At 44.8% G+C, this 23,471-nt stretch overlaps 1 protein-coding gene across 7 annotated transcripts in view; it reads left to right on the plus strand.

The window, feature by feature from the left end:
* Positions 1-23,471, plus strand: part of CCDC180 (coiled-coil domain containing 180) — a 64,732-nt gene that overhangs the window by 36,117 nt on the left and 5,144 nt on the right. For all 7 annotated transcript variants that reach the window (XM_079113502.1, XM_079113503.1, XM_079113504.1 and 4 more), the window contains 13 exons: positions 99-243; positions 407-523; positions 2,957-3,055; positions 4,538-4,657; positions 6,080-6,252; positions 6,469-6,521; positions 6,640-6,718; positions 8,341-8,418; positions 12,248-12,314; positions 13,068-13,209; positions 21,965-22,125; positions 22,700-22,837; positions 23,354-23,465. In XM_079113502.1, coding sequence (XP_078969628.1) covers positions 99-243; positions 407-523; positions 2,957-3,055; positions 4,538-4,657; positions 6,080-6,252; positions 6,469-6,521; positions 6,640-6,718; positions 8,341-8,418; positions 12,248-12,314; positions 13,068-13,209; positions 21,965-22,125; positions 22,700-22,837; positions 23,354-23,465 — 1,484 coding nt within the window. The remainder of the gene's footprint in view (positions 1-98; positions 244-406; positions 524-2,956; positions 3,056-4,537; positions 4,658-6,079; positions 6,253-6,468; positions 6,522-6,639; positions 6,719-8,340; positions 8,419-12,247; positions 12,315-13,067; positions 13,210-21,964; positions 22,126-22,699; positions 22,838-23,353; positions 23,466-23,471) is intronic.

Raw genomic sequence — 23,471 nt, forward strand, 5'->3', positions numbered from 1 at the left:
GAAACCTAGATAATAAGTGTGCCTTCACCACAGTATGTGGGGTAGGGGAGAACTTCAGGTCTGATTGGTGGCTCTTATTTCTCTCCAATTACTATCAGATTATTTTCGGAGGGAGGCAACTTTTCCCCTGAGGAACTTGACTCCCTGTGTAATCGGCTGGAGAAGGAAACTACTCGGATAGAGTATGTTGAGAGTTTAATCATGAGCAACATGGAGAAGATGGAGAACGAGTACCTGGACCAGGTGGGGGAGCCCTGCCTACCCTCTCGACAGGCTTCCAGGACAGCCAGTCTCAGGGTGTCACCTGTGAAGGAAGGGCTATGTCTCTGTCCCACCAATAATTTAGCCTGTCCCCTCCTTTTCCAGAGTCCAAAGTTCCAGATTAACCACCCGTCTTTCTCTACAGGCCAATGATGTCATCAACAAATTTGAGAGTAAGTTCCATAACCTGTCTGTGGACCTTATTTTCATAGAGAAAATCCAGCGATTGATGACAAATCTGCAAGTAAACATCAAGTGCCAGGTAGGACAGGTTCATTCTCCATGCGGTGGGTATCAATCACACACACCTGCATGCAGAGCACTGCCCAGGTGCTGGGCGGCCAGTGTGGTGTTGGTCCTGTGGACTCCCTCTTCAACTGGGAAGGCAGAAATGAAATCTTAGCCCCTACCACTCACTGAGGCGTTGTGCACCATATATTGTGCTAACTGGTTTATTTTAATTAGCAGTGTTAGTCTTCACAAGAACTGTATGTGGCAAGTGCTGTTTTTACCCCCATTTTAGAGATACGGCAACTGAGGCATGGAACAATTCCATCTTAGGCAGGAAGATGGAGCTCTAAATGGTGGAGCCACAGTGTGAACTCAGGTCTGACTGCCACCAGAGATCATGGCCTTAACCTGGGACCAGCTATCTGTGCCCTAAAGAGGAAAGAGATGTGTGCGAGCTGAGAGGAGAGGATTGAACCTAGTCTGGGAAAGTGGGGCTTCCAGAGAGTTGAGGAACCAGCCAGACAGGAGTGGGGAGCAGAATGCCCTGAAGACATGATGGAAAAATCCCCTGGGCTGCTGGTGCCAAGAGCATCCAAAGTGAGATTGAGCAGGACGCAGTGGCGCACACCTGTGATCCCAGCTGCTCAGGAGGCTGAGCCAGGAGGATTGTGAGTTCATAGCCAGCCTCAGCAACTTAGCAAGGCCCTAAGCAACTCAGTGAGACCCTGTCACTAAATATAAAAAAAAGGGTTGGGGATGTGGCTCAGCAGTTAATACACCTGGGTTCAATTCCCAGTTGCCCTCCACCAAAAAAAAAAAAAAAAAAAAAAAAAAAAAAAGTGAGATTGGAAGGGAGTGAATTGCTGAGGCTGGAAAGGCCAGCAGGTCAGCAGGGTCCTGGTCAAGCAGTGGGAGCCAAGGAGGGTTTAGATGGGTCTGAGGTACTCAGGAACACATTTGAGGAGGGCCACCTGGCTGCTAGCTTCACAGAGCCAGCAGTGAGCAGGAGTGAGGCTGGGGTATGAGGCTGAGACTGAGAATACCACTATTCGTGGCTGGATGAGGTAGCAGCAGGAACATGCTCAATTCCAGAATTCAGAGGCTCTGGAATAGGCAGGATTTGGGCACGCTGAACATGAAGGGCCTGGACCAGCCACCTTGGTCAGGGTACCATTCAGGGAATAGTGTTTGAGGACCCGCTGGGCTAGGACCAGCAGGGCTGGGAACAGGCCTGTCTCCTGGGAGTGACAAGTGCATTCCACTAAAAAAAGGGGTGGCTGAGGTCTTAGGCTCTGAGGCAGTCCAGCCTCCTGCCCCTGTCACCCTAGGAAACATGGAATTCACTCGCCTGTGGAGTGGGAATCCTACAAGCTACTGGTAAGATTTTGGCACCAGTAAATGAGCTGATGTCCGCTAGGCTTACATTTCCTGGTGCAGAGTGAGTCTTCAGTAAGGTCAGACCTTGGTGGAAGTCCCATGCCAGAAGTAGGGGTGGGGGTGCAACTTTAGAGAACAGGACCTAAGGGCCAGGGTACCCCTGTCCTGTTTAAGGGATATGTTCCTAATGGACCTCCTGCTAGCGTTGGACAGATTCCCTTTCTGACCTGGTACCAGGCTGTTCACAGAATGTGGGGCTTGCATTTTTAATAACAAGTTTCATAAGCAAAATGCATTTCCACCATGCGCAATATTGAAAATGTAGAACAAATACACCAGGAGATAATAATCCATAAGTCTACCGCAGAGTCAAGTTTGCGCCTTGATTCATTGTTAAGTTTCTTTCCATATGTGAAAAGGTGGGAGTATATCCAAACTGGTTTCTTGCTATTACACAATTTTATAAGCTGTGTACTCTTTAAAGTTTCCTCACAACACCTGTGGGATGGCTCCCCTCTCATGGCCGTGCTGCCATTTTCCCTTGTGTCTTCCTTTTGGAACACTGGATGGAGCTTCCTTCCTTCCTTGTCAGGATGCTGGTGCTGAGAGAGGTACACTCACCCAGGACACTCAGCCTGTGCCCTTGGGTGCCTCCTGCAAACTGGAGCCTAGGGTCAGAGCATGGACGTTCGCGGCTCTTTATGCCTTCTGCGGGTTTGTACAGATTGGCACCACACTCTGGGCTATCAGTTTCATTTAAGCCTTACCTATTTGTTAGGGAAAAAAAAATTTAATAAGACTAGGCTTGTAGCTCAGTAGTAAGACTCTTGCCGGAATGGGTGAGGCTCTGGGTTTGATTCTCAACACTACATAAAAACAAATAAATAAAATAAAAGTTAAATTCTTTAAAATTTTTTAAATAAAAAATTTGTATTGATCTGGTTTTTGGTATAACTGTGCATCCCCTTGTCCACAATTTCATATTTTCAGTGCTTAACCAATTTCTCAGATATTCTATTTTGCTGAACATTTTTCTGATCACAATATGTATTCTAGAAACAAAATCTTGGAACCTCTGGTTTTCTAGGTGGCAAAGTCCAATTTGCAGGCAGATGGATTAAATTCTTCTCTGGAACAGCTTCAACGCAAGATAGAAACTTGTCGAGACCCAAAGGGAGATAAGACAGTGAGTGCTCACTAGATTTTGCGTGTGAATAGCCAAGATGTGTTGTGCTAGCGACAGAAATTTAAAATAAGGTTACATCTGGGTACAGGATTTCTCTACTACAAGCAGGGGTGTGGTGTGCTGAGTCTTCCTATCAAGCCTGTGAAGGAACCAAGGTGGGAATAGAAGAGAAACCAGCTGGCATCCCCACCTATAACGAGCCAGGCACACCTGCCGAGTCCAGTGAGCGTGGGAACCTGCGTCTGGCTTTGTGGGTCTCACTCTCCCCACCCCCAACAAGCATCCTGCTTTGGACTGAGAACTCTGCCCCGCCTCAAATGAATGACAGAAGCAGGGCTCCGTCCTCCCATCAACCACTTTTTGTTTGAGCTTTCAATTGCTTCTTTTGGTCACAGCACATAAACTGATTCTCTTTAAGCCACAAAATGTCAGAAATGGAGCAAAGCAAAAAATCCTTTCCTGCCACTTTTCTTCTATTTCAGTGACTTGGAGTCGTGGTTCTGTTGTTGTTCATACTGAAAGGATATTTATTTTTCTCTTTGTTGCTTATTCTTGTACAGTCATGCACAATCTTGAGAACAGTTAGAAGATCCACAGAGCATAGTGTGCAAAATAAATGTCCCTCTATTCTCCTTTTCTACTGAGACCCAAGACCCTGTTACGTACACTCATGCATGTTTCCGCACATCTACTAGTTTACTTGCACTGCAGAACTGCCGTACTGAGCAAAGTGCTTCCTGTAGTTTGACCAGGACTTCCTGGGCTCCCTTGTGCGCCCACCCACTGGGGAGAACAGGTTAACCTGCCACGACCTTTCCCCAGGCTCTTTAGGACAAGCTCTGCCTCTCTGCAATAGAACAGACTAGTCTCTCATATTACCTCTCCTACCAGGGTGCAGGGATGGGTGGGAGGATTGTCCAGCCTCCTGGCCAGGTGGAGACGTGAGCTCGAGTGTACAGGTGTTTCCGTGGTGATGGAGAAGTCCAGTCTGCATAGCAGTAATCAGGAGTGACGCCTTAGATGCATAGTGAGGGAGAAGATGGCCGAGGGCGCCTCCCTATGCACCTGAGGGGTGCTGCTTCAAGGGGATGGCCAGTCCACCCTCCTACCCACTTCCACACCTGGACTAAATGTTTCTTTCTAAACATAGAACTATGAGCTAAAGGAGACCCTAGGGAACGTTCCATGTCCCTATCTTAGAGGAGAAGACCGAGTCAAGCAACTTTAATTCACTTGCCTAGAGTTGAACTCATGGCAGGGACAGAGCTCTCCATGTCCCTTGGTGGAGGATTTGCGCCCCAGTGCAGCCACCTGAGAGCCAGCCCAGCACTCTCCATGCCCCCTGGGTCTACAAGGGAGGGGCCTTCCTGAAACCCCAAGGCGTCCTCTCCAGCCCAGCCCTATCCCTGCTGTGTCAGTGGAACCCCCACCTGCCCTCCACAGCCTGCCCCTTAGAGCTTTTGTCTTGCATGTTTCCTCTAGATGGTAACCACGGATGACCTCCTGGGTTTTGTCAGAACTTGGAAAGAAAAACTGAGCCAGAGGATCAAGTACCTCAACTGCAGCCTGGACGTGGTGTCAGCGACTCAGGATGTCTATGCGGTAGGAGTGGCATGGGGTGGTAGGAGACCTGCAGGCCTCAGCAGAGCCTCCCAGAGCTCTGCTGGATTTATAGGGATGCCGTGGAAAGATGACATGCCGTGGAGTCTGATATGAGTTCCAGTCCCAAACGAGTCACTTTCTTGCCTTGGTTTCTTAGGGGACACCTCACCTTCTGGCATCACCACCTGTCTCTATCAGGCCCCTCAAGTCAGCCTATGCTTGGGCTCTTGGGCCAACCCCATGCCAACCTCAACTTCTTCCTTTCAACCCACACCCACGAGAGGCCTCCAGCTTCTGCAGTCTCACGCTGCCATCTCATCCAGTCCCCTGTTTGTTGCCCATCTGGCCATACATGTCCTCTCACATCCCTGTATCATCCATTCCCTGACCTGCAACCAGACCAAACATTGGCAGAGTCTGGTCTGCCATGTCACCCCCTGCCCTCAGAGTCAAGTCCATACCCTTTAACAGGATACATAGAACAGCCTCTGGGTCCCCTTCATCCCTCTCACCCAACCTAGATGTCACTTGCCATAAATTTCCTTTGTTCTGGGCAGGGGTCTCTCGTCCTGTAGCACCTTCTTCTTCTCTGTGCCCACGGGGCCATCTGCTGGAGACTGAGCTCTGGGAGGGCAGAGCCTACACCCACCTCCCATGAGGATTTGCCCACAAGAAGCACTCAGCCAACAGCCAGGGGAGGACACAGAGCTGAGTGCTACAAGAGCAGAGTGTGACAGGATCTCTCACTGCCCAGCTCTGCCACCCTTCCTTCTGTGGGAAGCTTTTCTCACCCTGCAGACTGCTCTGGTGCTGTGTCTGGCAAGACAGTGGCTCCAAGGGTCCAGCCTGGCTCCTTCCTTCAAGGAGCTGACAGGAGAGGAGACTTGGAATAAAACAGAGAACAGCAGAACTAGGTGCTCACTGTGGGTGCCATTTCCACCCATGTTCTGAATTGGCCACTGATCAGCCTTCTTTCAACTCCTTGTCCATTTGTTCAGAAACATTGCCTGGGCATGTCTACGGCAGCCATACAGGTCTCACCTCAATCTCACAGAAGATGCCAGAGCTTTACCTGCATAACACTGGTCCCAATTTTGCTAAGCGTTTGTTTGTTTGTTTAAGTGTGCCTTGACATGTGTCTCTTCTGCCTGAACTGTAAACTCCATGAAGGCAGGACCCTTGGTGGCTTTTGCACTCCTATGACCCCAGGACACTGGCAGAGCCTTGTGGCAAGCAGGCCTTCAGGAAGCATTTCTAAAGACCTGAGTCAGTGAATGGATGAATGAACACCCTCTAGGGGAGAGGACCACTACCCTTTAATAGGCGTGAAAACACGCCCCCTGGGCCAGGCAACTTGCCTCCAGCCACCACCTGGGCAAGACCTGACTGGTCTCCACACACTGGGATTTTTCTGTCCCACAGGACAGCATTCTGACTGACATAGAGGTGGAGAGTGACATCCTGATTTCTTCAGAGGCCCCGGAGGAGGAGGCCAAGGTCGGCCTGGTCACCCCTGAGTCTTTTGCACAGCCAAGCCGCATAGGGAAGGCCATGATTGAAGACCCTGCTGTGATGGTGATCAGGAAGATCCTGCAGTAAGTGCCTGGGCCACAGCCTGTGACTCTCGGGGTCCTGTGGGATCCCACCCCTGGGAGTCTGTGACCTCAGACAAGGGGCTTCCCTCCTGGGAGCCTCAGTTCCTCATCTGAACTTCTGAGCTCATGATGGAACCTCTTGAGGATTGACCACCATGTCACTGGAGCTGTCCTTGTGGTTACATAGACAAACCATGTCCTTTCCTTTGGTTTCAGAGTTCCTGACACAAAATCAATGCACCAGTGTGAGAAAGATCGGTCACAGACAGGTAGAGGCAGACACGCCTGTGGGTCTCGGGGCAGCTGGTGGTAGGGAAGCTGGTTGCTACTGTGGCCCATCCTCACCTCCTGTCCTCTGCTCTTGTTCTGGGCACTTGTCACCCAAAGTCTTGAGGCGCCATCGGTGTCAGCAAGAAATCTCTACAAAGAAGTCCTTGCACAGTGCCAGTGCCACCTCAGCAGCGAGGTAAGGACACAAGCTGTCCAGAATCTTCCCTTCTCGGGCCCTTGTCTGAGGCCCAGACAAAGGCCAGAACCGTCCCGTCATCCTCCCAGACTCTGACCTCAGAACTGCCACTGGAGCTCATGCTCTGGGACACTGTGGGACCCAGTATGGACAGGAACTGTGCCGACACTGCCTTTGGTCAAGCTTGAGCTCACCCTGTGGAGAGATATGGCTTCCACACACCTCGGACCTAGAGAAATGGGCAGAGTTGAGTGGTCGATGTCCATGGAATGGCGGTTAGATTCTAGCCCTGCCACTGCACAGGGTCATAGTTAACAAGAGGGAAAGTCGACGCCACCAGTAGGTAGTTCTCCTACAAAGGTGCAGGATCCCTGGGCCTGGATGCCTTGGTCATATGCTCTGTCCATTAGGCCCTGTAGTGGTCATTAGACTTGAGTCTCTAGCCACCAGCTCCCACACACAGACTTTTGGAAGGTGGTTAACAGAAGCCACGTGACTGAGCCAACTTTCTGAATCTTTTATAAGCCCCGGCTAATATATGGCTTAATCCTTGGCTTTGAGAAAGTGAGAGTTTTGCCTTTACCTACAGACCCACATTTTTGGGTCTTTATAAATGCACATGCTGTCTGCAGTGTGTGAACCAAGACCAAACAAGTCAGAACAGCAGAGGCTATTGATGCAGAGCTGGCAATAGCAGGGAACTGGTCACCATCGAGTGCAATGTGGCAGACTCAAGGGCAGGCAGGGGAGCCAGAGGCCTTGCAGTGGAGAACAGGGAAGGCTCCAGCTGTGCCTGGCGGGGGATGTTGGCACGGGGAAGTCAGAAGCTGTCAGCTGGAAGCAGGGCATCCTGGATGGTTGGTCAGGATGCAGATTTAGTCTTGGCCACTTGGGGCCTGTTATTACAGCCGGGATTGTTTAGCTTCCTAGGTCGTCACCTGAGATAGCACCCTGACTTCCTGCAAGTCTGACCTGCAGCAGACCCGTTTCAGGCTGTTTATTGTTGGCAATGGGCTGATTTCCTGGGCAGGTTGCTGCAGGTGGCTGTGAGAGTTCTATTTTTCAATATGTGATCTAATCATTATCTATTTCTATATTCCGTCTCTTAGAGGTTTTAAAATAAAGCCCACATGGATACACAGCTCACATTAAATTTCAGATCAATAATACCTAATTTTTTAGTATGACTATATCACAAATATTGCATAGGACATTACATATACTAAAAATTAATCTTTGCTCGTACAAAATTCAAGTTTAAGTGGGCATACCGTATTTTTATTGCTAAACTTGGAGGTCTTACCTGAGGCTTACCTTGTTTTTTTTTGGGTCCTTGCCTGAGAGAAGGGAGGATGCAATTTCTGAGCCCAAGAACCTTTGCCCCTTCCCTCTCTTAGTGGCCTTGCCTTGACATTATTGGTAAAAGCTTTGCCCCCAAATCAGGTTGTCTTCAGAGCTATTGAAAATAGAGAGGCATCTCAAAGGGCTCAGCTGCAGAACTGAGCCAAGCTGCCCCATAGGCTGGTCCAGCACATCCAGCACCCAGGCAGGGTTCCACAGGCACAGGCCTGCCTTTCATCCCTTCCCAGACTGCAGGCTACTCATGCACCTTTGTCCTACAGCATCTCCCGACATTCCAAACCCAACAGAAATGACAGAAAGTACCAGGTGCTGGGTGACAAGTCTCCTCCACCAACCACGTAAGTAACGACACAATTCCCTTTAATTCCATTTAACCCATTACAGTCAGGAGACAGCTAAATCAGACTTAGCTGAAAAGAAAAATAAGAAAGAGATTGGGGAGACTGATAAAAAGGATGAGGAAGGGGCGGGGCCCCTTAAGGGTCAAGGTCAGTTTGTCTCAACTCATTCCACTGAAGTTTGTTGAGAGACATTTCACCAAAGTTTCACATTTTCCAGCTCAGTATTTCATGGTGGCCAGGCAGCAGATGCCTTTCATGTTTGGGGTACTTTTTAATGATTTTTTCAATGCTACCCGCCCTTTTCTCCTCTCCCTTACTGTCATTTCATTGATTAAAACAAAATTTGGTTCACTAAGTATGGCTTCATTTCAAACAAACCAGCATAATGTCAAGTTCAGAAAGTTAAAAGTCCTTCAAGAAAGTCAAACTCCACAGTAGAGCCCTCATCCCCCATAATCCACACAGCACCCCCAATCCCATGTCAGCCCTCCAGGGGTCAGGAGCTGGTGAATCATACAAAGAAGGATGCAGCTACACCAGGCGACCCAGGAACTGCCTGCAAGTCAGCAGCTAGACTGGCCCTTGGCCCATATACCAAGGACATTCCTGTATCATTAGAACATCAACTCTATTTTTTATAGATCTTTGTCATTTTATCACATGCATAGATTCATGCACCCACCACCACAATCAAGATACAGAATTATTTCATCTGCATGAAAATCTCTGTCTTGCTCCTCTGCACATGCCACTCCTTTCCCCTCACCGTTCCAACTCCAAGCAACCAGGAATCTGTTCTGCATCCCTGTCACTTACAGGATATCATATAAACAAACTCATGGCAGCATTTGACCTTTTCAGCGTGGCTTTTTGCACTCAGCATAATGCCCTTGAGATCTGTCTTGGTCCATTCAAGTTGCTATAACAGAATACCTGAGACTGGATCATTGATAAAGAGCAGGGGTTTGTTTTTTACAGCTCTGGAGGTTGAGAAGTCCAAGGTTGAGTCTGCATCTGGTGAGGGCCTTCTCACTGCATCATCCTGTGGCAGGAGGTGGAAGGCCAAGAGAGTGCAGGAGGGGGTGTGAGGCAGGAGAGGAAAGGGACTGAACTCAGCCTTTTCTCAGGAACCCGTTCCTATGATAAGTAGAACACTCCAACCACCAATTCATTCCAGAGGGCGGAGCCCTTTTGCCCTATCATCTCTTGAGGGTCCCACCTCTCAATACTGTTGTGCTAGGATTAGGTTTCCGACACATGAACTTTGAGGAACACATTCAAACCACAGCAAGACCCTTCCGAGTTGTCACATGTACCATACATAGTACATGTATGACCCAATAGTATTCCACAATATAAATGCACCACAGATTTTTAAAAATCGTAGGTTAAATAGAAAAAAATGAATATTCATTAAATCTCTAAAAAAGGAGAGATTTTCCTGACCTAGTACAATAGCTAATTGTTCATAAAATAGAATTAGACTGATCCTATTTGTATCCACATATTAGGACCCTGGTTAAGTGACTTCTCCCCAAGCTTCAATCTTCCCATCTGCAGAATGGGTAGAAGAGAACCCTCCTCTTAGAGCTGTGGATAAGATCTAGTAGTTCCCATGGGTTCCAGGCTGGGCTCCCTTCGGTAACACAAATTGTCACCCTGAGAAGCACTAGTAGAAATCTCAAAACATGGGAAATTTGCAAAAAGAAAAAGAAAGGCAAATAAATACATCACCCTCTTCCCTACCCCAAAGGAAAACTCCAGAACGCAGTAGGGGCTAGGTCTATTAGCACATGCCTCTAATCCCAGTGACTTAGGAGCCTGAGGCAAGAGAATTGCAAGTTCCAGGCCAGCCTCAGCAGGTTTTTTTTTTTTGTTTTTTTTTTTTTTAGTGCTGGGGATTGAACCCAGGGCCTTGTGCTTGTGAGGCAAACTCTCTCCCAACTGAGCTACATCCCCAGCCCTAGCCTCAGCATCTTAGTGAGACCCTGTCTCAAAAAAAGAAGTTAAAAGAGCTGTGGAGGTAGAAGCACCCCTGGGTTCAATTCTCAGTACCAAACAAAAAGAGAGAGAAAAAAAAAAACTCAGTAGGGATGAGGGCAGGTTTGGAGAGGCCAGGCCCAAACGAAGAATGAATTAAGAACAACGGTGAAGAAACACAGTCTTCCTGGGATGCTAAGCCATGAAAGGGAAGCAAGTCCACCCCAGACATCAACCCGAGTTAGACAATACACAAATGGATTTGTAGAGGGGAAGGGTGGAGTGGTCCCTCCCTTGCACTGAGGGTGGGGAGTCAATAGCACATTATCCTTCTAAAAAACAATCTGGCAAAGTCTAATGGAAGCCATTAAATCATGCCTTTAGACAACCCTTCAGGTCTTTCTCCCAAAGAAATCATCCCATCATGAGGAGAAAACTTCTTTCCTGAAGATATCCCACGCAGTACTATTTATGTCAATTGAAAAGGCTGCAGGGTGGGGGGAGAGGGATCCTAAAAGTCCAAAATTAGAGGATTGTGAACTGTGGTGCATATATAACTCAATGGTGTTCCACAGCCACTAGAGGTGATGGCACAGAACGGGCTCACTGTAGTTCAGTAAGTGAACAGAACAGAATGTGAAACCACATAAACCTAATGATCACTGATCTTAAATAAAATCAGCAGAAGGAAATTCACTAAACTGTTGGGATGGATTTTCCCTTGTTTTTTGATGTATTTCTAATTTTCTTTAAGTATAATGAGTGAATTTTAAAATGAAAGATCAAATTACCTATATGCTTATATTTTAGAAATTGGCAGTGATGTGTTCATCCCTGTCACTCCGAAATTTTATACAGACTGAGAAATATTAAGTGTCCTGCAGCTACACACAGTTCCAGTGCATCTGTCCTTTATCTCACTCTTACTTTCACAATGGTTGACCTAACTGGGCAGGAATATCCAACTGGGTCTGTGAAAGTATGCTTTTAAAGCCCTGGCCTATGCTCATGGGCCTAGTGACCAGAGAGAGCAGGTTGACGTTTGGTCCTGCACGAAGTCCTGTTCATTTGATTACATTCTTTCTTCTTTAAAGCAACATTGAGGCCCTGACAGGAGCAGTCTCTGCCCTTGCACTGGGATTCCGTGGTGAACACAGATGGACAACCATTAGTCCACATACTGTGTGAAAGGATAAACTCACACATTAAAATATTAACCAGTTTATTTGAACAGACAACAGTATCAGACCACAAGTGGTTCAGGGGCCCACCAAGGGTGCATCAGGTGAAAGCTTTTCCAGGAGGTTCACAGAAGCAAGACAAAGAAAGTATTTGATTAGCTAAAGCTGATCATCCCCCGCCAGAAGTGAGTTGGCTAATTCTGATTGGTTAAATGTAGATTCCATTTTTCTAGACTATGGATGACCATTCTTACTGAGTTGAGTTCTGGCTTACTAATGTAGGAACCCCGGACACTGAGCTCTTTCTGCCTAATAACCTCTAATTAGTATTTTAAATACCTGGTGGAATTTGCAGTCTGCTGGGAAAGATGGAATTCAGTCAGTCAGGCAAATCAATCCTGAATCCAGCTAAGAACTGAGGAGCACCCTGAAAGTATTAGTACTAGTGCTCGGTATTGGCACTGAACTGGGGTCTGAGAAAGAGTAGGAACAAATACAACTAGGAAGAAATCTGCAGAAGTATTTGGAGAGGAATCAGTGTGAAAAGTTCCTGGATCAGTAGTAATGAATTGCAGAGTGACACTCTGAATTCTGTGCTCATTTGGCTTGTCCATGTCGGTGTCTTTAGACAAGGTACCTCAGGGGTCTGCCTCTATGTGTTGCAGGCATTTTAAAGGGATCATCCTGACCCTCCTCTGGGAGAGCAACCAGTATCTGCTGACCGTTGTGGAGGTGAGGACCGCTGCTCACTAGCTGGTGCCCATCCCGAAAGCATGTCCCCAGCTGCCAATGCCTTCTGCAGTCTGCAGATCATGGGAACTCAGGGGAAAATGACAAGAGAGGATTTCGCCCATCTCTTGACCTCCTCAGCTTCCATAACTTCCTGTGTCCCCCCACCCCGGCCTTTTCTGGAAAACAAATTTAATTCATTCGGCATTTACTTACTTACTTAATTAGTCACCAAACATTTCTTAGACACCAACTATATGTCAGGCACTGGGTATGCCAAGAGAAACAGGACCAGCCTCTGTCCCTGAGGTGTCTAGCGCCCAGCAGGAAGCCAACAGACATGGCAGGCACAGGGAGCTGGGTGGGGCAGTGCGGCCCCTACCACACACCCCCACAGTGTGCTTGTGTTTCTTCCTGGCTGTCTCCCACGGGGCAGGGAGTTGTAAAGGCAAGGCCTCATACTCATGCCTCTTTGAGACGCAGAGTCAGGATCCAGCTGGGTGCTTCCTAGTAAGTTCCCAACTCAGTCACAATGTGAGACTCCATTGGTTTGGGTCTTGAATGACGAACAGGATTTTGCCATTTACTCACTCAAGAAGTAATGAGGGACAGCTACGGCCTCAAGTCACACTTGGTGGGCTTTGGGACAGAGGAAGTGACAAGGGCAGAGGGAAAGCACAACTAGGAGGTGTGGAGATAGGGGCGGGTTGGGCAGAGTCCCACAGTGGGGGACTCAAGCTCAGCCTTCTCTGACAGGAGTATTACCGCAAAGAGAAGCGCCCTGTCACCAGGCCTGACTGCATGCATGAAACCTTCGACCAGTGTGCCGACAGCATCGGGAGGAAGATCCTGGAGTACCAGAGCCAGGCGGATGAGTACCACAACTCCTGCCTCATGGGTGCGTGTGGGCGACGGGTGGACAGTCTGGGTGCGGGTGTGGCGCTGACATACTGGGGGTGGGCGCTCGTCCCCAGCCCCAGCCCCCTTCACTTGGAGGTCTGGGCAGCAGAGGAGCCTCCTGTGGAAGCCGACCTCTTAGAGTTAGGTGGAAACAATAGGCAGATTTAACTGGAGAAAAACAACACTGCAGAAGAAAATTCACTTTTCTATAGAGGCATGGTAATTTTTTTTAACCACTAAAAATACTTTGTTCCTTCTGTAGTCATTTTAGTTTTTTTCTCTTACTATGTTTTTTTATTGGTACATTATAGTTTTACGTATGATGGGATTTGTTGTTACATATTCATAACTGCACACAATATAACAACATAATTTGACCAATATGGCTCTCCAGCGCTTGCCCCATCCCTCCCTCCTCCCTCCTCTACTGATTTCCCTTTGATGTCTATAAGATCCCCCACCTCTCTTTTCCTTTTCCCTCTCTAGTCTTCACATATGAGAGAAAACATGCAACCTTTTGAGTTTGCATCATTTTGCTTAACATAAGCTCTTTGGTTTCATTCATTTTCCTGCATGGGTATGCATGTATCACCATAGTAAGAGGACTTCGATTCTCTAGGATAAATAGCAAGGAATGGTATAGCAAGTCACATGGTGGTTTCATGCCTAGTCTTTTGAGGAACTTCCCTTTCTATTTCATGGAATAATTTGAGGAGTATTGGCATTAGTTCTTCTTTAAAGGTCTGGTAGAATTCACCTGAGAATCCATTCAGTCCTGGGCTTTTCTTTGTTGGAAGGCGTATTTGTCTGAAAATGTATCCATTTCCTTTAGGTTTTCCAATTTTTTGGAGTATAAGTTTTCAAAATAATCCCTCAAGATCTGTTGGATTTCTGTGATGTCTGTGGTGATTTCTCCTTTTTCATCACTAATTTTATTAATTGGGTTGTCTCTCTTTTTCTTTTAGTTAGTTGGCTAAGGGCTTATCAATCTTGTTTACATTTTAAAAGAACCAATCTTCATTTCATTGATCGTTCATATTTCTTAATTCTCCATTTCATTAATTTTGGCTCTGATCTTAATTATTTCCTTTTTACTGGTTTTGGAATTGGTTTCTTCTTTTTCAAGGGCCTTGAGATGCATCGTTAGGTTGTTTATTTGGGATCTTTCTGATTTTCTCATGTAGGCACTCATAGCTATAAACTTTCCTCTTAGAACTGTCTTCACAGTGTCCCATAAGTTCTGGCATGTTGCATAACTATTCTCATTTGAATATAAGAATTTTTTAGTTTCTCTCTTAATTTTTTTCTATTCAGTGTTCATCAGTCAAAAGTATATTGTTCTATCTCCATGTGTTTATATAATTTCGGTAGGGTTTTGTTGTGCTGATTTCTGATTTCCTCCCATTGTGATCTGATAAGATGCAAAGAATTATGTCAGTTTTTTTGTACTTATTAAGAGTTGCTTTGTGACCTAAAATTTGGTCTATTTTGGATACGGTTTCATGAGCTCCTAAGAAAGTGTATTCAACTGTTGTTGGTTGAAATATTCTATGGATATGGACTGTTAAATCCATTTAATTTATAATATTTTTTGGGTCCAAAGAGTCTTTACTGAGTTTATGTCTGGATGATCTATCTAATGGTAAAAGAGATGTGTTGAAATCACCAGTATTATTGTACTGGAATCTACCTGAGGCTTCAATTTGAGTAGTGTCTCTTTTATGTAATTAGTTTCACTGATGTTTGAGGCATAAATGTTTATTATTTTTGTATCTTCTTGTTGGATTGTTCCCTTTACCAATACAAAGCGACCTTCTGTGTCTCGTCTGATTAATTTTGGTTTGAAGTCTATTTTGTTAGATAGGCTAGTAACTACTCCTGCTTGTTTTCGGGCTCCACTCACATGGTATATCAATTTTCCATCCTGTGGCTCTTTGCTCATAAGGTGCATCTCTTGCAAACAACATATAGTTGGGTCTTATTTTTAATCCATTCTGCTAGCCTATGTATTTTAATTGGAGAGTTGAGACCATTTACATTCAATTACATTATTATGTGTTGTATTATTATATTATTTTATTATAATTTCTGTCATGATTTAATTATAATGTTTAATTTGGTCCTGTTTTTCATTTGCTTAGCTACCCTTTTAATTTATTCATTTGTGAGCTCTGGGGTTTGTTTATTATTTCTTCTGTGTGGAATATTTCTTTAAGTTTTGCAGTGTTGGTTTAGTAGTCATGAAATTCCTTCAGTTTCTGCTTATCTTGGAACATTTTTATTTCTTTTTCAACTTTGAAGGATAACTTTGTTGGATATAGCAATCTTGGTTGACTTCCTTTCTTTCAAGACTTGGAACACATCATTCAAAGCCCTCCTTGCTTTTAGAGTTTGTGTTGAGAAATCGGAAGTGATTTCAATTGGTTTACCTCTAAATGTGACCTGCATTTTTCTCTTGAGGCTTTTAAAATTCTATCCTTATTCTATATGCTAGGCATTTAAATTATAAATCGTTGTGGAAAGGTTCTTTTTTGATCTTGCCTATTTGGGATTCTTAATTCCTCCTGTATTTGGATGTCCATTTCATTCTCAAGATTTGAAAAATTTTGTTATTATTTCCTTGAAGAAGTTATCAATTCCATTAGGCTTCATCTCACAGTCCTCTTCAATTCCAGTGATTCTTAAATTTGGTTTCTTAATGTTGTTCCAGAGTTCTTGCATATTCTGATCATGCTCATTTTTTTTTTTCTTCAATGATGTCTTAATGTTCAAAGCTGGCCACTTTGTCTTCAGCATAGTATACTACAGAGACTTTCAACTGAACGTTGTATTTGATTTATTATGTCTTTCATTTCCAAGATTTCAATTAGTTGGTTCTTCAATATATCTACCTCCTTATTGAATTTCTCATTCATGTCTTGTACTGACTTCCTTAATTCATTTAGTTCTTTTTCTGTGTTCTCTTAGAATTCATTAATCTTTCTTATAATCATTCTTTTGAATTCCTCATCTGATATTTCATTTCTTCAATATCTTTGAGGTCAGTTGATGGTAAATTATGAACTTTTGGGGGTGTTGTAATACCCTGTGTTTCCCCCACATTTCTTGTAATCCCATGTTGGGCTTTATGCATCTGTTGGGAGGTAGTTCTCTTCCACTCATGTTTGGGCCTTTTTAGGACACAGTCTTCACTTGCCAAAGTGTCCTAGAGTGATCTAGATTGAGATCCCCTTGTAAGAGGGGTATCCACAGCCTTTGTGTTAATTCTCTCTGCTGTAGCAGTGAATGTTCATGAGTGGGACCTGAAGAACCACTTCTAGCCATTTCCACTTAGGACCTGATCATTAGTTTGGGTTTTGTCTCTTCTTTTCTTTGTACTAAAATATAGCTGAAGTTTGACCATCATTAATTTCTGTGTGGAGCAAGGTGTACTGTTCTTTGACTGTGTTTAGTTCAGCAGCAGAGTCTCTACCCTGTGAATTTGTAGTGTCCCTGTAAGTTCCCAGCACCTCACAGAATGGAGGAAACAAACAGTAACAACAACCAACACAACAATATACAATACTAAAATAAATACCTGGTTCCTACTATGACATCTACAATGCTAATTACCACACACACATGCAACAGAAATGTTAAGGTTAGCAATTGCCAATAGCAACAACAATAAGATATATAAGTTAGATGTGGCTTTAAAGCAAACAAGTCAATTGTGTCATCCACAGTGAATAATTGCAATAGCATGAATGGTGAGGGCAGGAGTTATATAAACCAATTTGTTCTAAAAGATGGTTAAAATACAGTTAATTAGGGGAAAAGAAAATGTGATAGGAAGGTAGAAAAGAGTTTACAATTTCAAGAAATTAGCAGAGAGAATGTAGAAAGGATGTAGCAGGTGGTAATTACAAGGAAGGAGAAGAAAAACAGGAGAAACCAAGTAAAGGGAAAGAGAATAAGAGAAATTGGCTGTTAGCAGATGAAAAGAGAGAAATATAAACAAATGAAATTAAAACAAAATAAAACCAAAATATACAAACCAAAACCCTAACCCTCAAAAGACAAGGAAAGGAAAATTAACTACATTTAAAAATGCTAAAAAATGAGGGGAAAAAGAAACAAATATGTATATGTATATAAGTCCATGGACCAATCAGCACAACAAGAAAACATACATACACACACGGAAAATATTCTTATTGAAAAATGAAGGAATCATCTCCACTGAGGTGGTCAAAATAGGTGATGAGAAAGGGTGGTAACTGTCTATGCCCAACTGTCTTTCTTTCTATTTCTTCTTGGGGAAGGAGGGAGGGAGGGAGGGAGGGAGAGAGAGAGAGAGCACATGCACGGGCTGTGTTGTTAACCTTTTCCTCTTTTTGTTTTACTCGCTGAGCTGCCAGTTGGAGTAACCTGAGACTGAAGCTGGTTGAAATAACTCTCAGCTTCACTTTTCACAAGTATGAGGTAGAAGGGAATGAGGAAGTACTACTGATTGGAGTTTTGTTAGCACAGATCAGATAATGCACTCCCAGGGTGGGGTTGTCACAGAGTTCTATGGGAGGAGTCCTAGATGCTGGGGCTCAGGTCTAATCAGGCCTTAGGGGTTTTTTTGAGTGGTGTCTGCTTTGGAGAGATTAAATCAGTACACCTCACAGGGCTTGTCAGTTCTAATCTCTGTTGGGGGTCTAGATCTCAGGAGCCGCCCAATAATTCTACTCATGGGGCTGGGGAGTCAATCTTCTACCCCCTCTCCTGCCCTTGAACACAGCCTTCCCAGGCTTAGTCCCTTAATGTATTCGCACTGGCCTGTTCAAGCTCCTGATCCACTTCATCTGGTCATGTGAGCCTTCAGACTCATAGGAGAAGTAAGTTGGGCTCCCATTTGCTTTTCCATCCTGAATCTCCCTGGGTACAGTCTTCTCTGTGCCTGTTTCCCTCCTGTTCTCCTAGGTACACCCTAGGCCACATGGTAGGCGTTTGCTGGGACAGTGTAGCAGTGTTTGCTGTGACCTGCAGCATGGCCTCCTCAAGATGGCTCTGCCTCAGCTCTCCATTGCCAGCTGAGAAACACAGGGCACTTTTTAAATACCAGTTCACAGTGCAGCTTCTGGATCAGCTAAGTTCAGGTTGCTTTTTGCAGGTTTTTCATACCAAATCTTCCTGTTTTGTTTCTCTCCGTGTTCTCCCTCCCTCTGTGGTGAATGTAAGAAATAAGTTCACTTGCCCAAACTCAAAAAATGGACTAAGAGACATGAGGTATAGCAAAAACCAGGTTTTTTACTGACGGTCTTGAGGAATATCGTGTGTCTGGGTGAGCAGGCACACCCAGAGCAGTTACAATTAGCATTTTATTCCCTAGTGCACAGGGTCCCTTCTTTAGTTCACCCTCAGTCCTCATTGACTGAGGACTGTGGGGCATACAGTCTTCCACAGGTTTTATTGTCTTCTATTGGGTTATTTAAAGAAATGTACCTGTAGTTGTCTGCACCTTCCTTAGCTCTCCTGTGGAGGGAGGGCCGTTTGGGGAGTGAGTGCATCTTGGCACATACCGCAGTTTACGCAGTTCACGTCTGTCTTCCCTCTCGCCTCCTGTTTGTCAAGGGACTGTGAATTTTTCACACTCTGGCATAAAATGCTTGTAAGTTTTCATTCTGTTCTCCCCTCCTTCTGCTTTTGCTATATCCCAATTTTACATTTAAAGCTAAATACCATATTCTGAATACGGACCATCAGACTTTCTATTTCTCACAGTGAACCAGAGCTGCAACTGCTGCCCCTGTCAATGGGGCTCCAATGTTGTCTTTCCTCCTTGTTTAATACACCCAAAATTCTGAGTCTCTAAGATATTCTGACTGTCCAATATTGAATTTTAGTGAAATCCCTTTTTTACCCACCTTGCTGAGAAGGAGGACTCCCACTGCTTTGAATCCTGGGCCATGCAGCAACGAGGAATACAGTCTTCCTCTAATCTACCACCTTGAATTTCCTCCCTTCTGCAGACATTTTTTTTTGGGGGTGAGGGGGACTGGGGATTGAACTCAGGGACACCCAACCGCTGAGCCACATCACCAGCCGTATTTTGTATTTTGTTTAGAGACAGGGTCTCACTGAGTTGCTTAGCTTTTGCTGAGGCTGGCTTTGAACTTGTGATCCTCCTGTTTCAGCCTCCCAGGTCACTGAGATTATAGGCGTGCACTGCCATGCCCAGTTTCTGCAGTCATTTTTAACAGCTTTATGGAGATATTTCCTTACCATTACAATTTGCCCTTGAAGTATATGATTTAATGGTGTTTGGTTCACTTACAGAGTTGACAGTTGTTACCACCACTGATCTCAGAACCATCATCATCCCATCCCCTCTGAGTCCCTAAGCCATCAACAATTCACTTTCTTTTTTTCTTTCTTTATTTATGTATTTGTTGCTGGGTTTTAAACCCAGGGGTGTTTACCACTGAGCTATGCTCCCAGCCATTTTTATTTTTTATTTGGAGATAGGGTCTCACTAAGTTGTTTAGGGCCTCATTACCTTGCAGAGACTGGCCTTGAACTTGCAATGCTCTAGCCTCAATCTCCTAAATCACTGGGATTACAGGCGTGTGCCACCAGGCCTGATTTCATTTTCTGTCTCTATGGATTTCCTCTTCCTGTACTTTCATGCAAGTGAACCCACTGGACCTTTCGTGACTGGCTTCTTTCATTTTTTGGTTATGTTTTCAAGGTTCATGTGTGTTGTAAATTGTACCAATATTTCCTTTCTATCACTGAATAATATTTCACTGTACAGATATAGCACATTTGTTGTGCTTTGCTGTGTCATTCCAGAGGCAGTGTATGGAGGAAGAGAGGAGGATTATAGGATAACCAAGACGGAGCACTACCATGTCCCAGCTATATGACTTTGGCCAAGTGATCTCACTTCTCTGAGCTTCGGGTTCCTTATCTGTAAGCTAGAAATAGTAGCAGCACCCACTGTGAAAGGATATTTTTGAGGATTAATCCCTTGCATGGATTTGCCATGTACAGGGAATGATCTGTGTGAGCTCTCATCAGTGGTTGTAGAATCAGTTGAATTGAAAACTGCAGACAGTATTTTGTTCCTCCAGCTCAGACTTTCCCCAAGCGAACTCTTCAAGATCCCATCCTACATTATTTTCCTCAAAACAAAGACCCTATAGTCAAATGAACTTGGCGAATGCTGCAGATCATTTCTCTCTCCAGTGGACTCACAATTTTCTCTAAGTAGAGACCTTCATTTCCTATAGGTTGGCGGTCCAATATCCCAACAAACTCTTGCACTGAAAATGTGTCAAATGCTAGATAAAATGTTTGAGGGATAATAAATAAGCTAGTTGTAATGTAAAGCACACACAAATGAACTAGTCGTAAAGTAAGACACACAAAAGCCAAAGACTGGATGGAAATAAGAACTCTGCATGATAAATCGAGCAGTAACTCCGTTCACTGCCTTAAATGCATTCGATGACTTCCAGGAAAACTTGAGCCTCTGCATTTTCATGACCTCCAGAGCATCAGGAACAGGTAACAAATCTACAGACCACCCAAGGGGGAAGTTCCACATAAAACTGGAACTGCACAAGGCTCCATCTGCAGAGTACAGTGAAAGAGACAGAGATCAAGCCCCTTCTTCTAGCAACTAGAAGGAGATTGCCTTATCAAAAACCTTGGTACTGGTGAAGAAAAAGGAAAACCATAACCCAAAACCCTCCTGTGTAAATCCAGAACTATGTCAGTCCTTATATGGCCTCTAAACCTGTATTTGTGCTTATTTAAACATAAATTCAATATTGTCTTTGTGATCATCCAAAGTATCTCAACTTTATCTTAGAGTCAAATTGAGCTTAGAATGATCTTGAGTTGATAATATCCAGAATTAATTTGGTCGAGACCCCTCAAATCCTCTCTAGAACATCCACCTTCAACTCAGGCCTCAGGCTTCCCACAGTGTAAGAACTCACCATAATGAACAGACAATAACAACAAAGCCCACACAGACACAAGGAAGCAAGCTCCTCCAGCAAGACACACAGAAGGAGGTGGCAAAGACTTAAGATTTGAAAGTATCAGACACAAAATACAAAATAAGGCAGTTATTATAAGTTTATAATAAGTTATTATAAGTTATTACCTTATAAAATAAGGTAAGTAAAAGAGGAAATTGTAAACATGAGGAAGGAGCAAGAGACTATTAAACTGGGTAAATATAAAAGTGAATCAAATGGAAACTCTAAGAAGGAAAAAATTAAAAGGTGAAATTTTATAATTGCGCGTGACTTTGCTACCGGGTTATATAGAGCTAAAAGGGAAATTGGTGACGGAAGGTGAAACCAAAGAAAATACGCAGAATACAACACAGAAAAAGAGAGATGGAAGAAAGGGAAGAGGTAAAGAGAAGTGAATGACAGAGTAGGTCTAACATAGGCTGTTTGGAGGTGTAGAAAGAAAGGGGGAACTGGAGTCAAGGAAGCATTTGAAGAGATAGTGGTTGAGAACTTGCCAGAACTGATCAAAGACACAATGCATGTGTCTTCAGTGGACTGAGAAGTCTACGGCACATAGAGGAGAGCCCTTTGACCTTGTCTTACTAGTAATTTCTATATTACCTTGACTATAGGACCACATTGGAGACAAAGGTTTTCCCCTTGGGAAATTGCTTTGCACCTTTATTGAAGAGCTCACCTGTCACTTGGTTCTATGCTGTCCCCTTCCCTGACCCTCTACTCCCAATTCTACAGAATTGCGAGTTCAAATGAGGAGATTTGAGGAGCTGCTGCCCCAGGTATGTTGGCTGGTGACAGAGAATTTCAAGGAGCAGCACTGGAAAAAGTTTTGCACCTCTGTGGAAAAGATCCAGAAACAGTTTGAGGAGCAGAAGAAGCAGCTGGAGAAAAGGAAGGTAAGGATCCTAGGACCAACCAGTACCATTCCAGAACCAGGGGTGCTGGGAGTTCAAAATGGAGGCAGGTCACAGGCAGCCTCAAGCCCAAGGGAAGGAAATGAGCCAGGTTTGGGATTATTGGATGGAAGCTGAGGGGCAGGATGCATTGAAAAAGTAAGAATTGAGTCAACAACTTCTTCATGGAAGGCATTTGATATACTCTGTGTTGGATTAAAGGAGAGGGTCTGCTGAGCCTGGTGGAACCATGATCTTTAAGATCAACAGTGACTCTCCACACTGGTCCTTGGAGCCGTGGGGCAGGATTGGTGCTAATTTTATTGGACTAAAAGCCCCAATTGTGCTGGGAGAGCTGCTCGACTCACCCTTTCTTCATGGCTCCGTCCATGCTCCCATCTTGTCTTTTCTGCCACTGGTTCCCCTGCCCACCCATGGCCCCTCATACACCCAGATCAGAGTACACATTTGTCTTCCTATGGCCTTATATGACAGAAGACATAGGCCAATGACTTCTTGGTCCTGACCTCAAACCTGGATCAAAAGTCCTGATGAATTCTGAATTGTTTGATCAAAGGATAAAAATACCCAGAAGCTCAATCCAAATCTTGGACACCCTGCACATAGCCAAATAATGGAGTCTCTACATGCACTAGAAGAAAAAAGGCAGGAAGAGCTGGACCACCTGATCAAGAAGAACAAGGAGAATCTGGAGGTCAGTGGTGCCCTTGACTCCCCAGTCCAGGTGCTGAGGGTCACACCGCCCTCCAGAAAGATGGCGCCAATGGTCAGCAACAGCCAGTGCAGAGAATGGCTCTTGGTTGGCACCTAGACCAGAGCAGGCATGAAAGTGGGTGAAATGTCATTACTGGGTGTTTCACTCTGCATTTCTTTAGTTTCTGAATTAATCATTTACAAAAGTAGTAACAGCAATTTTTTCGTGATTCACTATCCATGTCTAGTTTTATTTCTTCTTCAGTGAATTGGCTGCATGCATCTCCTGGCCATTTCTGAATCATTTCTTATCCTCAAGTCCAATCGCCTCTTTAGGAAATCCTTGTTGCTCAGATGCCAGTTGACTCAGACACAGTGAGCACAGTGACTTCAGGCTTGGCTCAGCAGCAGACTCCCCAGGGCTCCCCAGGTCCTCCTGTAGAGTCACCCAGCTGTCCCTCAGTGCCCTTGGAGAGAAGTTCTCCCTGCAGCTCTGCGCTCACCATGTTTCCTCCAGGAAGTCACCAGGAGGTGTGGCCATGTGTTCATAACCAGCTTGGCTTCCTTTACCGAGAAGTTCCTGCTGCAGCTAGATGAAGTGGTCACCATCGATGACATCCAGGTTGCAAGTAAGG

Source organism: Sciurus vulgaris, assembly GCF_902686455.1.
Source record: "Sciurus vulgaris genome assembly, chromosome: 15".
Classification (NCBI taxonomy): Eukaryota; Metazoa; Chordata; class Mammalia; order Rodentia; family Sciuridae; genus Sciurus; species Sciurus vulgaris.